This window comes from Cygnus olor, chromosome 5 (genome assembly GCF_009769625.2).
Source record: "Cygnus olor isolate bCygOlo1 chromosome 5, bCygOlo1.pri.v2, whole genome shotgun sequence".
Classification (NCBI taxonomy): Eukaryota; Metazoa; Chordata; class Aves; order Anseriformes; family Anatidae; genus Cygnus; species Cygnus olor.
The window spans coordinates 36,170,862-36,185,502 of NC_049173.1; the positions used below are offsets into that span (position 1 = coordinate 36,170,862).

General features: G+C 39.9%; 1 protein-coding gene across 45 annotated transcripts in view; it reads right to left on the bottom strand.

Moving 5' to 3' along the window:
- SIPA1L1 (signal induced proliferation associated 1 like 1) overlaps window positions 1–14,641 on the bottom strand; it is a 215,244-nt gene that overhangs the window by 26,926 nt on the left and 173,677 nt on the right. For all 45 annotated transcript variants that reach the window (XM_040559438.1, XM_040559410.1, XM_040559405.1 and 42 more), the window contains one exon: window positions 3,883–4,032. In XM_040559438.1, the coding sequence (XP_040415372.1) occupies window positions 3,883–4,032 (150 nt within the window). The remainder of the gene's footprint in view (window positions 1–3,882; window positions 4,033–14,641) is intronic.

Sequence of the window (14,641 nt, forward strand, 5' to 3'; positions counted from 1 at the left end):
TAAATCACACATAAGTACAGATGGGTTCAGAATTACCAGGCCAATCATTAAGAATTCTTCAAGAATAATGTTTGTTTGTTTTTAAAATCAGACATACCCTGAAGGAAAAAAAAAATCCAAAACTTCTCAAAAGAATTCCAACCAGCTGATATATTCTCTATATATCAACGAGTTTCTCTAGCTCTCAGTGCCTAATATAACAAGAGAAAATAAAATACCTCAAACGATGCTTTCTACTCACACTACTAGCTACAGACTGCTCACGACCTCTAATGCACAGCTTAGATCTGCCAAACCATCAAAACTAGCTTAATGTGGTGACCCTATTTGAATGTTCTTTTACTTACTAACTCAGGTGAACCCACCAAAGACAGTATGACTCAGAACAACAAAATCACACTCCCACCTTTACAGACAAGCCTCCAGAATCTGTGTACACCTCCAGCACAGCTCCAGAATGTCAAAATTTGAACTTGGGTCTTCCAAACGTGACCCCACTTCCTTTTTTCATCTCTCCCTGTCATAACTAACATATGATCTGATGAATAAAAAGGTCAAGAAAATCTGGATACACCTGCCCTCTGAATACAAACACCTTAAATTGAAATTGCATTATGTGGGTAAGGCTTTTCCATCCACTGACTGTAACTAGAAGTTCACTTAATCAACTGCCTAAATTAAACATGCTGAATTCAATAGTGATTCAATAAATGCACAAAAGGACAACACACAGTATTTTAGAAGCTGACATTCTTTAAACACTGATCTGAGATAATTTCCAAACTTTATAGATTTGAGAAGTATTTGGGGAAGAATATATTTTCATGATGAAATAATTAGAAATTGGTAAACAGAAGAAAAAGCCAGAAATCCAAGAAGTCTTAGTTTGACCAAGTTGGGTTGCATCCATATTTTACTTTCTATACATTTATATTGTCCTCTTACCTAAAGCCCGTATGTTCATATCTATGAAAACAGTTCATTTATTCTCACATTCTATGGTGTGCATTTTTTTTTCAGATTAGAGATAAACAAAAACACTGTGTTGCTAATCTTATTTCATTAAAACCACTGCTTTACTAATTGAAATGGGAAGAAATATCTTTTTTTTTTTTTAACATGAAGTGGGCTATTTGAAAATGGGAATAGTAAGCGCAGGTGGTGCTATATTCCATGCTGCTTAAATTTATGGCCCATCAGAGCACATAGGGAGGAATCCAAAAACTAAGTAGAAGTCAATCTGGATTAAAAGAACAGGCAAAGGATAAAAAGAACAGGAATATTACTTTATATATATATTTTTAAATATATGATCTTAAGAAGAAACTCATTATTTCAGTATTTTCTTCACATCTTACTACCATTTATTACATATATGTACCTTCAGGTAATCTCGGGATGAGTATACGAAATACAAATACATACATCAAAACCAATTTGGATACTCTTGAAAGCAATGTAGCGTGGCCTATACCCAAGTCAGATTATGGACCAATAATCTAGAAGAGGCAGCAGTTACTGCTTTTACTGATATGTGGTAAAGGCTGGACTCACACCCGTGTTTCCAGTCATTAAGTTTCACAAACTGTTCAAACTGGTCATACTATGCAGCAAGAAAGAAATGTACACGTAAGTGATGCAGTTGAGATCTCCTGCACTGGGAGGTCTCAGGGTCTGGCATACCCAGAGCATGCCGGAGCCCCACCTCAGGAAGATTACCTTCAGGCCACGGCACCTCTTTGGACAGGTACCTACTCCACACTCTCAGCAATCGAATGCTATCTCTCCCCTACTTTAACGACATATGAGTTAATCTCTGCCACCTCTACATGGTGTACCAGACACCTCTATAAAGCTGCCCAGAAGCTTGCCTCTCAGATGAATCTCAACAAAAGATGCCCAAGGAACTGTAATGAACACTACTTTGCTTACTGAGGCAATGGAATGTTTCTCACTTAATGACATTTTTTGCACTTTCTCTTAAGCCTGATAGATAATGTTTGGGAAGGCCTGAGTAAATTATAACCCATGTGTGCAAGGACAGTATGAGATACAAAGTGCTTTTCCTTTAAGAATAGAATTTAACAGTCACATCATTGGAGTTTGATAAGGATTTAGCTGTGTTTTTTTTGATGTTGTTGTTTGTTTTTGTTTGTTTTTTAGGTATCTGATAAGTAAAAGCTAAGTTCATGTATTAATTACCTCATTATTCCATTAAAATATTGTTCGTTGGATTGAATACATTTCAGAAACAAACAAGTGTATAAAAGGTTTCTAGGACACATCTTTGCTGAACTTGCCAAATTCTCAAAGAATGCTGCAGTGAAAATGTGAATAACCAACCTGAAAGATGGAAAAGGACTGGGGAAGGGTGGTGGTGTGCTATGAGGCCAATTCAAAACAAAAACCCCATGTGTGAAAACTCCTTCCTACTCAAGCAGTTATGGTTGCAATGGTCTATGGACATATGGCAGCATCACTTTTTTTTTTTTTTAAAGCAAATGATGTAGTTGGAAAAGAGCAGACAAATATTGGGAGCACAAGCTGCTCTTCACAATTTTAGACAACACAAGAGCTGCTGGCATGAGACAGAAGTATATAGTGTATAAAGAGGTTAAAGTGTTCTTTCCAGCTGCAGAGCTTTGGACATGCTTCCATTTAGTTTCTGTACAATGAAGTTTAATGGATTTAGAGTAAGTCTCCTAGCGTCAGTAGGACTTTAGTACAAACTCAAATAATGGCCTGGACAGTGATAGTCTCACAAATCAAGGCTTTCACGAAGGTGTGCAACAGAGAAAAGATGGCTTCCTCTGAAAACCTCAAACTGAGCTACAAGGAGAATACAGGGAGACAAATCTTCAGTCACCTGGAGCAAGAAGCAGCACTTGTTTAAACACATGCTCAGGACAGCATTCTTTGTACCTAAACAGGCAAAAGACTGTGGCTTGTGCTTAAAAAAGTGGCTTGTGCTAAGCAGTTCTTGACAATGATATTTATTCTTACTAATGATGTATTTTTTTCTATAATAGAGAGAAAGACATTCTACTTTATATAAGACCCAAAATAGAATGAATTACACACAATGACAAGCAACATATTCAAGACTTCACAGGAAAGCTTTGCAGTATGAACAGTTTTGCTCTCTATTCTCTACAGGAAGTAATTTGGAATGTGGTAGATAGCTCTCTTACTGCCAATTATTTTTTTTCCCTACTTAGAGATGCTTGACTTATTGCTCCATTCAGTGTTCTCCGAAAATGATACAAATTTAATTTCTTCCTCTGCAAGATGCCCCTTACGTTGACATTGGATCATTTCAGAGTTTGAAGATTTCTGGAAAGTTGGATTACAGAGCCTTAAAACAGAGTGACTATGAATACATGGAAAAAAAAATACTAGTTGTGGATTATTTAGCACACATATTTGAAGTCTTCGCTGCAGTCACCACTATTTTGCTTCCACTATTAGTATAGACTGCAAAGCCCTAAACTTATTACTTAGTTTTAGAATCTAAACCTGTGAAATGAAAGAATTTGCAACATTAAACCAATACTGTTAATTTAGAATTAATTTACTGTTAATTTATTATTTTTTTTAATACATAAAGGTTCCTTTATGAGCTCTCAGCCTCAGCTCTGTTGTAGACTGGGATCAGAGAGATAAGTCAGGGTGCAAATGGAAAAAGTAGAAGCAAGGGATTTAAAAATCTGACTTCCAAAAAGCATGACAGTGATACTTGAAGACAAACATGTTTTAATGCGCGTAAAGAACAGCTGGCAGGAGGCTGTGTTAACACTCCTGTGTTTAATATACATTACAACAAATGGAACAGAGAACAAAAAACTGCCTAAAAAGAATATGAAAAAAGTCTAGAGTGCCTACCCTTCTGGCATAGATTTTTGTCTGTATGTGCCCCCACCAGAGCCAGTCTCACTTGAGGTTGATAAGTTGCTTGGAGAATTGCGACACTGCTGCGACCTTGCTAAGGCAATGGATGAAACTGTGACGTAGACATCAGAACCAGGAGACAACCTGTTCAGAGCAAGAGAACCAGTCAAATCAGCAATTCCGAACTGCAGTAACACAGTGCAAAGCATGACGGACTACCCAGTGCAAAATGTCACATCAGCAAAGAACATGTCATCGTTGAGACAGTAGAAATACTGCCAGTCAAAAGATTAGACATGTTCCCTCTATTAATCCTTTCCCTGTGGAACCAGGGTAATCAGCTTTAAAAGGATAGTCTATGGGAGTAAACGAAGAAAGGCAGGTGGGGATGGGGGAGGAATTCCCAGCACAAACTAGGAAAGCACCACAGTTTCTAAAGTCCCGATTTGCTTTTTGAGATTGAATGTAAGGAATAATGAAGCATGAAATTCCATGCCCAAATACCAAATAGAGCGATCTACTTCCACCTCTCAAAACAAACTCTTGCCTGGAATTCAAAGTTGTCTATGCAAACTCTTCCAAGGGTGTCAAGCTTATCCCTATGCCACCAAACTGGCCCACATTAAAGCATAAGGTCTAAAAATGTAACATCATTTATAAATATCTTGAAATCCACCCAAAAACTTAACACTCTCATATAAAACATATCAGAATGCTAAAAATACAGACCTGAATCATATGAAGCCTTTTCCTGTTGGAATAACCGTACAGCAAATGAACAGACTAGAATTTTCAACACATGCATCTGGGCAGAATGCTTACACTGTTAAACTTGTATATCCTGTTCTACAGTTGAAGTCTTTTCTAGATCCTTTTCTGCTTTGAGCATTTTATTTTCCAAACCCCAACTGAATTCAGTGCTGCTAGTTAGTTTTTTGTTCAGCTTATAGTGACTGAAGCCATTTAGCACTTCTGCAGTGATCTAAGACTTTGAATTGAATTACACCATCCAAGAATAAATTATATTGTGAATGTAAGTCTTTTACAGTATTTTTCTGAGTTAAAATACATAATTACACACTAAAAATATTGACTTTAAAAAAAGATAGTTGTCTCAGCACAAAAATTTAGTCCAGAGATTTATCTTAACCTACACACTTAACCTGTATCTGTAAACAAGCAGATTTTAATCTGCTCTCACCATAGTACTGTAAGAAAGTTCAAAAACTCTTCTGAAAATACAAGAAAGCACAGCACTGACTAATATGTATATATTCAAGTATATGCATATCCAAATACTTATAGACAGGTAGATTAAAAAAAAGTGCAGTTGGTCTCAGTACTTTACCAAAAAACAGTAAACTAAAGCTTAAAAGAGGAAAGAGCAACAGGGCTGAACCAAACATGCTGATCATCTGGAATTTCATAAAGTACACATCATTAGTAGCAAGTCTTTTTCCCCAGACAAGAAAGGAATGATCCAACTACTCCTGACCATCAAAGTATCACACCAAACTCAGTAATTCCTTTCTAGTCTACTGAACTGAATTTATCTTCTCACATTTATCAAGCAACAACTCTGAAATATTTAATTGCAAAGTAAACAGTTCAAAATTTGGAAACTTGGGGAGCAGTGAGCCAAGCAGTTCATTTTCCCATTGGCACTCTTATAAAGAAAAAAAACAATTTGGCCAACAGAAATGTGTGTTTTCAACAGCATTCACACATCTAATATAATCATACACATTTAAGTTATGCTGGCAGAGCAACACACTTTGAAAATGAGCTTTTTTCACAAATTTTCATTTACTATTAATGGCATGGAAACCCTTTACTTCAATAGTTTCTGTAAAACGATTTACTGTTGGAAAATGCTTACATATTCACTTCGGATTCATCTATGCCTTTTCTCTATTTCCTGTGCCTTACCAAAAAATGACAGCACTATTCAGAAGGAACATCAAATTTCCAGAACTGTGTCATGGAGTTATAACTCACAAAGATGAAAGACCCCGAGGGCAAAAAAAAAAAAATCATTACAAATGTGGCCTTAAGAGCAGCAAGGAACAACGAGTTAGGCAGGACACCCTATTATTTAAAGCAGCAATACATTTTACTGGTACAGTTCACAATAGAACATAAACAAGGAAAGACATTTCATTTTATGTGAAACATACAAATAAGACGAAAGAACTTCAAATTAGTTTGAATTGACTTTTTAAGCTGATTTGAAATCTACTGATGAAAGGCACTTTCCAAGACAAAAGGAATATTCAAAAGGAGTATTGTTAGCAGTATGTCCCTGTAGTTAAGTTATTCTGTGCTTGTCTTTTATTTATAATTTAAAAAAATAAACTAAAACAGGCTATTATCTATTTCAAAAGACAGCTTTGAGAAGAAATTCCAAAATGGTTAAGTGCATGAGTTCTATAATTGAATTTAAAAATAGGCCAAGCGTCCATTGCATTAAAGAGATACAATTACATTGCAGTCAATTGAATTGGGATTATACTACGCGTGATTTAGCTCTAACAGACCTAGTTCATCCTGAAAGGACTGGTCGAGTCTTGCCAAGTATGGGAAGAAAATCATCTTTTGTGAAGACAGTGAGTGGGATGGGCGTATATTTATTTGCTTAGTATGACAAAGGCATCAAAAGCATCCATCTTGCTCTTAATAATTCATTTCCAAGTCATTTGCTGTAACTTTCCCCAGGTCTTCAGCTTGCATATGCACATAATATATACATCATAGGAAAAAATGTCAGTCTAGCATGCTTTGAGCCTATGGCCTAAGACAGTCTTTAATTATACAATCATACTCTGGTCTCTTCTGCACAGCTCTGACATGCAGGAGGTGCAGCTGAGAGAAGAGAAGGGATGGCCTTAGAATCAAGGTATTTCCTTGCTGTCTTAGCAAACTGAATTCTCATCTTGCACTTGCTGCAGCATTCCTGTGTGACCATTGGCATACTTGTTAAAGATGATTTTTCATTCACTGTCACTAATTGCAAGCTTCTCAAAGGCCTGACTTGATGCCGAGGCCTGATTTACTTCTGTGCTGAAAACTTACCAAAGCAGCTGGAGCTTTAATTTGAAGCTGTAATTAGAATATATAAAATATTAACAATGCTGGGCACACTTCCAAAATTGAGATGCCCAAAATAAGACTAGCAATTGATTAGAACATAATTTCTCTACCTTTGTTCTTAATCTGAAGAGGTCTAAAGACATCTCTTCTCACACAAGAGTCTTGAAAATTAAGTTTAATTAATACCCACATGAAGCATTCAGAAACTATAGTAATGGGTGCCACTGTAAACTTAGAGGGGAATTAATAATTGCATCTTTACAGTGGGATTTGAACACCATCCAGTAAATAAGGGATGGAGTAATGAAGAGGAAAATAAAATATTAAATAGCTGTTCTTTAATGAGCTGCATCCACTGTGTGAACTGAACGAGGCAGATGTCCTCTGTTTAAAGAAATTCTCATAGTTTAATCAAAGGAAGTATCAAAAAATACATTTACACAAGGATCCTGACTAAAATCGCACAGCAAATCAAAGTCTGGAAGCCAACTGTATGAAACAAACTCAAAATAGCGAGAGGGAAAAATAAATAAGACAAGCTCCAAAATTACATCTTCTCCAGTAACATCAACTCTGGCATGCTTCACTTATATATGTAGTTTATCATTGTTTTCTCTAATGTCTTCCTCTGATATTTATTCTGGGCTATAGATTACATAGTGTCCCATGTGAACTAATTAACGTGAAAGGAATTTATTGCATTTGTATTACTAGATCCTTTAGTCTTAATATTGCAGTAGCATTAGAGATTTATATTAAGATGTATAAAGTTTTTGATTATTTTTCCTGCTACTACAAACATGCACATCAATCATGAATACATTAAAGGAGCCAGGGTAAAATACGAGGAATAGGGAGATTTTAAGTATAAGCTAGAGAATCGGATGCATGAAGACAATTCAATACAGGCAGATTTAAGTACTCTGCAGGTCAGGCATTTGTCTGCTTTCAGTCAGGGACTGTCAAGCAAGCAACCCTCTCACCTACAACAGCAGTTCCTTAGGGAGGCTAAGAGGTTTTTATGTATATGATATAAAAATGAAATCCACTAGTTCTCAGGACTGATAACACAGCTTTTAATTAACATAATTAAACGAGCTAAAGCAAAAATAACAAGTGCAAAAACCTAAATTTGTTTCACTCAGTATCTATTTTTAGAGACTATAGCTATATAAAGTGATCGTCAGCCAAATATCACTAGCAGGTAATTCCAAAAAAGTTACACTTCAGTCATGTAAGGCCTGATATATCAGAACTACTGTAACATCTCTATTTTATTCTCAGAAATTCTACTTGCTTGAGCTATGGCTGATGACAGGATTCCCCTCCTGCAATTCTGCGCTTTCTCCAAAAACCATCTGAGACTCAAAGCTCAAAGAGTCACACAGATAATTCACTATGTGCTTCCCAGCTGCCATGTCCCTTAGGACACAGATCGCAAACTCTTCCTGTCTGCTGCTCGGTGGAGGGTATCTGTCACCACCATCACTGCACCCTGCTCAGTGAACAAAGAGCGTGCAGCCAACAGCAAGCGGGAACGAGGAGCAATAAATGTCACCTTCTGTCTCAAACAGCCAAATATTAACGTCGGCCAAACATCAGCATGTGTTAACTAGGGCTCAGCACTGAAGAGACACAAATGATAGCTGGCGATAGTTAGACCACGGCTGAACATGAAAATGGAGGTGTAGCTATAATTTAATTCTGAAATTGCTGACTGATGCTGATTCTCATAGGTAAATTTCCAGCCCCACTGACCATTAGCAGCACCTTCATTTGGAAAGTGAAGCCCTGATGGTAGTAAGGAAATACAGGCTATCTGCACAGCCTTGCTTATGAGCCATAATTAGGACCTGTAACACTTCTGTGACTCTCATGGGTTCTCTTGACAGATGGCTGACAAAAATAAGTCAAAACCAAAAGAATGATAAGGTGTTTTATATGAACATGAAGTTACTGCTTGTAAGGCTGATGACAGTTTGAGCTTCGACTCCCGCTAGTAAGGCACCGGTGGCCTGGCTAAGAAGGAAAATGAGCCAGCCCTGGTCTTTGAGCTGCAGATGGGAACACAAGAAGGTGGGTAGGAAAGGGATGCAGAGCGGGTTTCATGTCACAGGTCGGAGCAGAGCCCATGGAGCAGTGCTAACGAAGGGGCTGACAGGGACCCCCAAGTCCTGATGGTTCACAAACCCTGGGCTAAGACAAAGTATCAGTTTGAACAACCAAATGTTTTGAAAGCATAACGTGGAAGAGAGCTAGAAAGTTCAGTGATGCAACGTGAAATGCTACCTTGTGTCCTGGTTTCAGTTAGGACAGAGTGCTGTCCTAACAGACAGAGGACTGAGTGCTGCAGTGCCGGACATGCTAGAACTCCAGTACGAACTGGAATCAAAGGCAGCCAAGTGGTATGCCACAATTGATATTGCTAATGCATTTTTCTCCATCCCTCTAGCAGCAGAGTGCAGGCCACAGTTTGCTTTCACTTGGAGGGGAGTCCAATATACTTGGAATCGGCTGCCCCAGGGGTGGAAACATAGCCCTACCATTTGCCATGGTCTGATCCAGTCTGCGCTGGAGCAGGGGGAGGCTCCTGAACACCTGCAGTACATCGATGACATCATTGTGTGGGGTGACACTGCAGAGGAAGTTTTCGAGAAAGGGAAGAAAATAGTCCAAATCCTTCTGAAGGCCGGTTTTGCCATAAAACAAAATAAAGTTAAAGGACCTGCACGAGAGATCCAGTTTTTAGGAATAAAATGGCAAGATGGACGTCGTCAAATCCCAATGGATGTGATCAACAAAATAACAGCTATGTCTCCACCAACTAGCAAGAAGGAAACACAAACTTTCCTAGGTGTCGTGGGGTTTTGGAGAATGCATATTCCAAATTACAGTCTGATTGTAAACCCGCTCTACCAAGTAACTCGTAAGAAGAATGCTTTTGAATGGGGCCCTGAGCAACGACAAGCCTTTGAACAAATTAAACAAGAAATAGTTCATGCAGTAGCCCTTGGGCCAGTCCGAACAGGACCAGATGTAAAGAATGTGCTCTACACCGCAGCCGGGGAGAATGGCCCCACCTGGAGCCTCTGGCAGAAAGAACCTGGGGAAACTCGAGGTCGACCCCTGGGGTTTTGGAGTCAGGGATACAGAGGATCTGAGGCCCGCTATACTCCAACCGAAAAGGAGATATTGGCAGCATATGAGGGAGTTCGATCTGCTTCGGAAGTGGTCGGTACTGAAGCGCAGCTCCTCCTGGCACCCCGACTGCCGGTACTGGGTTGGATGTTCAGAGGAAGGGTCCCCTCTACACATCATGCAACTGATGCTACATGGAGCAAGTGGGTTGCACTGATTACTCAGCGGGCTCGAATAGGAAACCCCAGTCGCCCAGGAATCCTGGAAGTGATTATGGACTGGCCAGAAGGCAAGTACTTTGGGATATCGTCAGAGGAGGAGGTAGTCCGTGCTGAAGAAGCCCCACTGTACAACAAGCTACCAGAAAATGAGAAGAAATATGCCCTGTTCACTGATGGGTCCTGTCGTATTGTGGGAAAGCATCGGAGATGGAAAGCTGCTGTATGGAGTCCTACACGACGAGTTGCAGAAGCTGCTGAGGGAGAAGGTGAATCGAGTCAGTTTGCAGAAGTGAAAGCCGTTCAGCTGGCCTTAGATATTGCTGAACGAGAAAAGTGGCCAGTTCTCTATCTCTATACTGATTCATGGATGGTAGCAAATGCCCTGTGGGGGTGGCTACAACAATGGAAGCAGAACTGGGAACGCCGGGGCAAACCCATCTGGGCTGCTGCATTGTGGCAAGATATTGCTGCCCGGGTAGAGAACCTGGTTGTAAAGGTACGCCATGTAGATGCTCATGTGCCCAAGAATCGGGCTACTGAAGAACATCAAAACAACCAGCAGGTGGATCAGGCTGCTAAGATTGAAGTGGCTCAGGTGGACCTGGACTGGCAACATAAAGGTGAATTATTTATAGCCCGATGGGCCCATGACACCTCAGGCCATCAAGGTAGAGATGCAACATACAGATGGGCTCGTGACCGAGGGGTGGACCTGACCATGGACACTATAGCACAGGTTATTCATGATTGTGAAACATGTGCTGCAATTAAACAAGCCAAACGGTCAAAGCCTCTCTGGTATGGAGGACGATGGCTGAAATACAAATATGGAGAGGCCTGGCAGATTGATTACATCACACTCCCCCAAACCCACAACGGCAAGCGCCACGTACTTACAATGGTGGAAGCAACCACCGGATGGCTGGAAACATATCCTGTGCCCCATGCCACCGCCCGGAACACTATCCTGGGCCTTGAAAAGCAAGTCCTATGGCGACATGGCACCCCAGAAAGAATTGAGTCAGACAATGGGACTCATTTCCGAAACAACCTTATAGACACTTGGGCCAAAGAACATGGTATTGAGTGGGTGTATCACATCCCTTATCATGCACCAGCCTCCGGGAAAGTTGAACGATACAATGGACTGTTAAAGACTACACTGAAAGCAATGGGTGCTGGGACATTCAAAAATTGGGAAACACATCTGGCAAAGGCCACCTGGTTAGTCAATACTAGAGGATCTGCCAACCGAGCTGGACCTGCCCAATCAAACCTGTTACGCACTGTAGAAGGGGATAAAGTTCCTGTAGTGCACGTAAGAAACATGCTGGGTAAGACAGTCTGGGCTACTCCCGCCTCAGGAAAAGGCAAGCCCATTCGTGGGATTGCTTTTGCTCGGGGACCTGGATGCACTTGGTGGGTAATGCAAGAGAATGGGGAGGTCCGGTGTGTACCTCAAGGGGACCTAATACTGGGTGAGAATAGCCCATGAGTTGAATTATAATATGTTAATTATCATATAACACTGTACGTCATCGCTACCATGGTTGCTATATATCATAGATGAAAATGGTGATTAATTAGAAAGTATTGGAAAGAGTGTAACCTGAGCATGACATAAATGGTATGGAATAAGGGGTGGATATCTGTCCTGGTTTCAGTTAGGACAGAGTTAATTTTCCTCCTAGTAGCTGGCAGGGTGCTATGTTTTGGATTAGAATGAGAAGAGCGCTGATAACATGCTGATGTTTTAATTGTTGTAGAGCAGTGCTTACACCAAGCCAAGGACTTTTCAGCCTCTCTCTGTCCTGCTAGCGAGCAGGCTAGGGATGCAGCAGGAGCTGGGAGGGGACAGACCCAGGACAGCTGACCCAAACTGGCCAAAGGGGTATTCCATACCATCTGACGTCATGCTGAACAATATATAGGGGTGGCTAGCCGGGGTGGAGGGGTGGCCGGCTGCTCGGGGATAGGCTGGGCATCGGTCAACGGGTGGTGAGCAATTGCATTGTGCATCACTTATTTCATACACATTATTACTATTAATACTATTATTATTATTATTATTGTTGTTGTTATTCTTTTTCCCTGTCTTAATAAACTGTCTTTATCTCAACTCACAGGCTTCACTTTCCCGTTTCTCTCCCCCATCCCGGAGAGGGAGGGGGGAGGGTGAGCGAACGGCTGTGTGGTGTTTGACTGCCAGCCGGGCTAAACCACAACACCTTGAAAGCTGAAACAAAAAAAAATATGCAGAAATGAGCTAGATTACTATCACTAAGAAGAGTGTTTCAGTGATCCATGAAAAACTTGCCTACTTTGAGATGAACAGGTAAATCTGAATTCCCACTTGCTGCTCTACTGTTATCTGTCACTGCATTCTCACAGTCCCACTCATGCCATGAAGGGTTTTCGTTCACAACTGAGCCAGAGACCCTCTGGATATGCTGTTTCCTCCCCTCCTATCTTCATCATCAGAGAAGACTGAAAACAGATCACACTAAAAAAATTCTCCACTAGCAAAATTCTCATTCATGTTCTTTTCAGTGACAGTTGCTTCTTTCTACAGCTCTTTAAAAATGCTCTATTGAACATAAATACTGCAGAGAGGGATGGTGAAATAGCCTTTTTATATACAATGGGGCCACATTTATAACTGCATTAATTAAAGGGTTGTTACTGGATCAGATAACATGGACCACCAGCATAGATTCTGGTACCCATCTTACCAGACTATTCTTTGTCATCAAGTTATCCAACCAAGGGGGAACTAAACAAGGAACAAATCACAGGGAGCAAAGCAACACGCAGCCCCATCACTGCTGCCCACACCAGAAACATGCAGGCATATGCCAGCATCTGCTGATATATGATCTTTGCTCTTTGAAAAGTAGAAAAATTAGTGGTGAGAATAAATCAATCAAATGAGACAGCTGTTAACAGGGCTATGAAAATCTCATCTTGGTTCATTTTCAAGATTTTACACAGTAAGAATGGAAGTATCTGAGCTTCCTAAAAATGCAAAGCTTGCTTTTGTCATGCAGAGAAAAGACAAACAAGAGTCTTGTAGTGAGCTTATTGCTTTTTTTTTTTCCTTCAGTATTCCTGTAAAATGACATAACTATTTTTCTTCACTTTAACTGGAAATACGTTAACCTCACGCAGCTGCTGTTATATTTAAACTTGATCCAGCCAAGACTAACATGTTTAGAAGAGCAGACAGATATGGGAGAAGACTTTTCTCAGGCATCCAAAAAAAGACCCCACCAAACTAAAAAACTACTTTGGTAATATACATTTCAGGATGAAAAAAATCCAATAGAACCTTTTCTGTATAAAAAAATAAAATAATGTCTGCAGGAAAAACAAACCCTCCTACACGCTCTGAAAATGAAGGAAATGGAAAGTCAAAGTTTCACATTTTGAAAACAAATACTGAGTATATGGAAATGTAATTTTCCCTTTGCAAAACTCCGTAACTCCCCACTCGAAGCAACTGGATAAATGTTGGATGCTTTAGGTGTGTTGTATTGCCCACATGGATTTTTGTGCACAAGAAAACCAGTTAGTAATACCACGTCCCTCAGTGCAGTCAAGGTCTCATCCTCCTCTACACAAGGAATGGAACCAACCACTCAAGATTATAGACAAAATTCTTTGGTTAGTACCACAAAGAGACAGAGGCTTATGAAAAGAAGAGCAGCTCAACTGAATCCAATGTCCTGCCACTCCCTGAAACTTTGCCCAGGTATTTCTGTGCCTTCCATAATTACAGAGTGAGATTCTACAGCACAGGACGGAGGAAAAAAACACGAAAACAACAACAAAAAAACAGACCTACTCCTATTCCATCAAACTCATCATCTACCGGTCTCCAACTATAACCAGCAAATATTGCATGAAGCCATGCAATTTTTATCTTCCACCAAATATATCATTACAGACAGAACTAAGTCCAGTGTCTCACAGGCTTTTGCAGCCTTCCTCACTCACAACCGTATCCATTAAAGAAAAAAGATAAATTGTATATACACATACATACATTTGTATATACACATACATACATATGTATTACCAGTGCTTTCAAGGTTGGCAATTTCCTGTTAATGCAAGCTTTAAGCATGTATCTGTAGAGCTTACACAAAGCTACAAGGAGGTGGAGGGTATGGGACACACCCTCTAACCAGTTTAAGTGCATAAGTATGCCAGCATCTAATGAAAAATAAAGTAAGAATTTGAAGTCCTTACCAACTAGCACCATTTGTTAAGGTGGCTTACACAGAAGCTTCAGTTTCACCTTG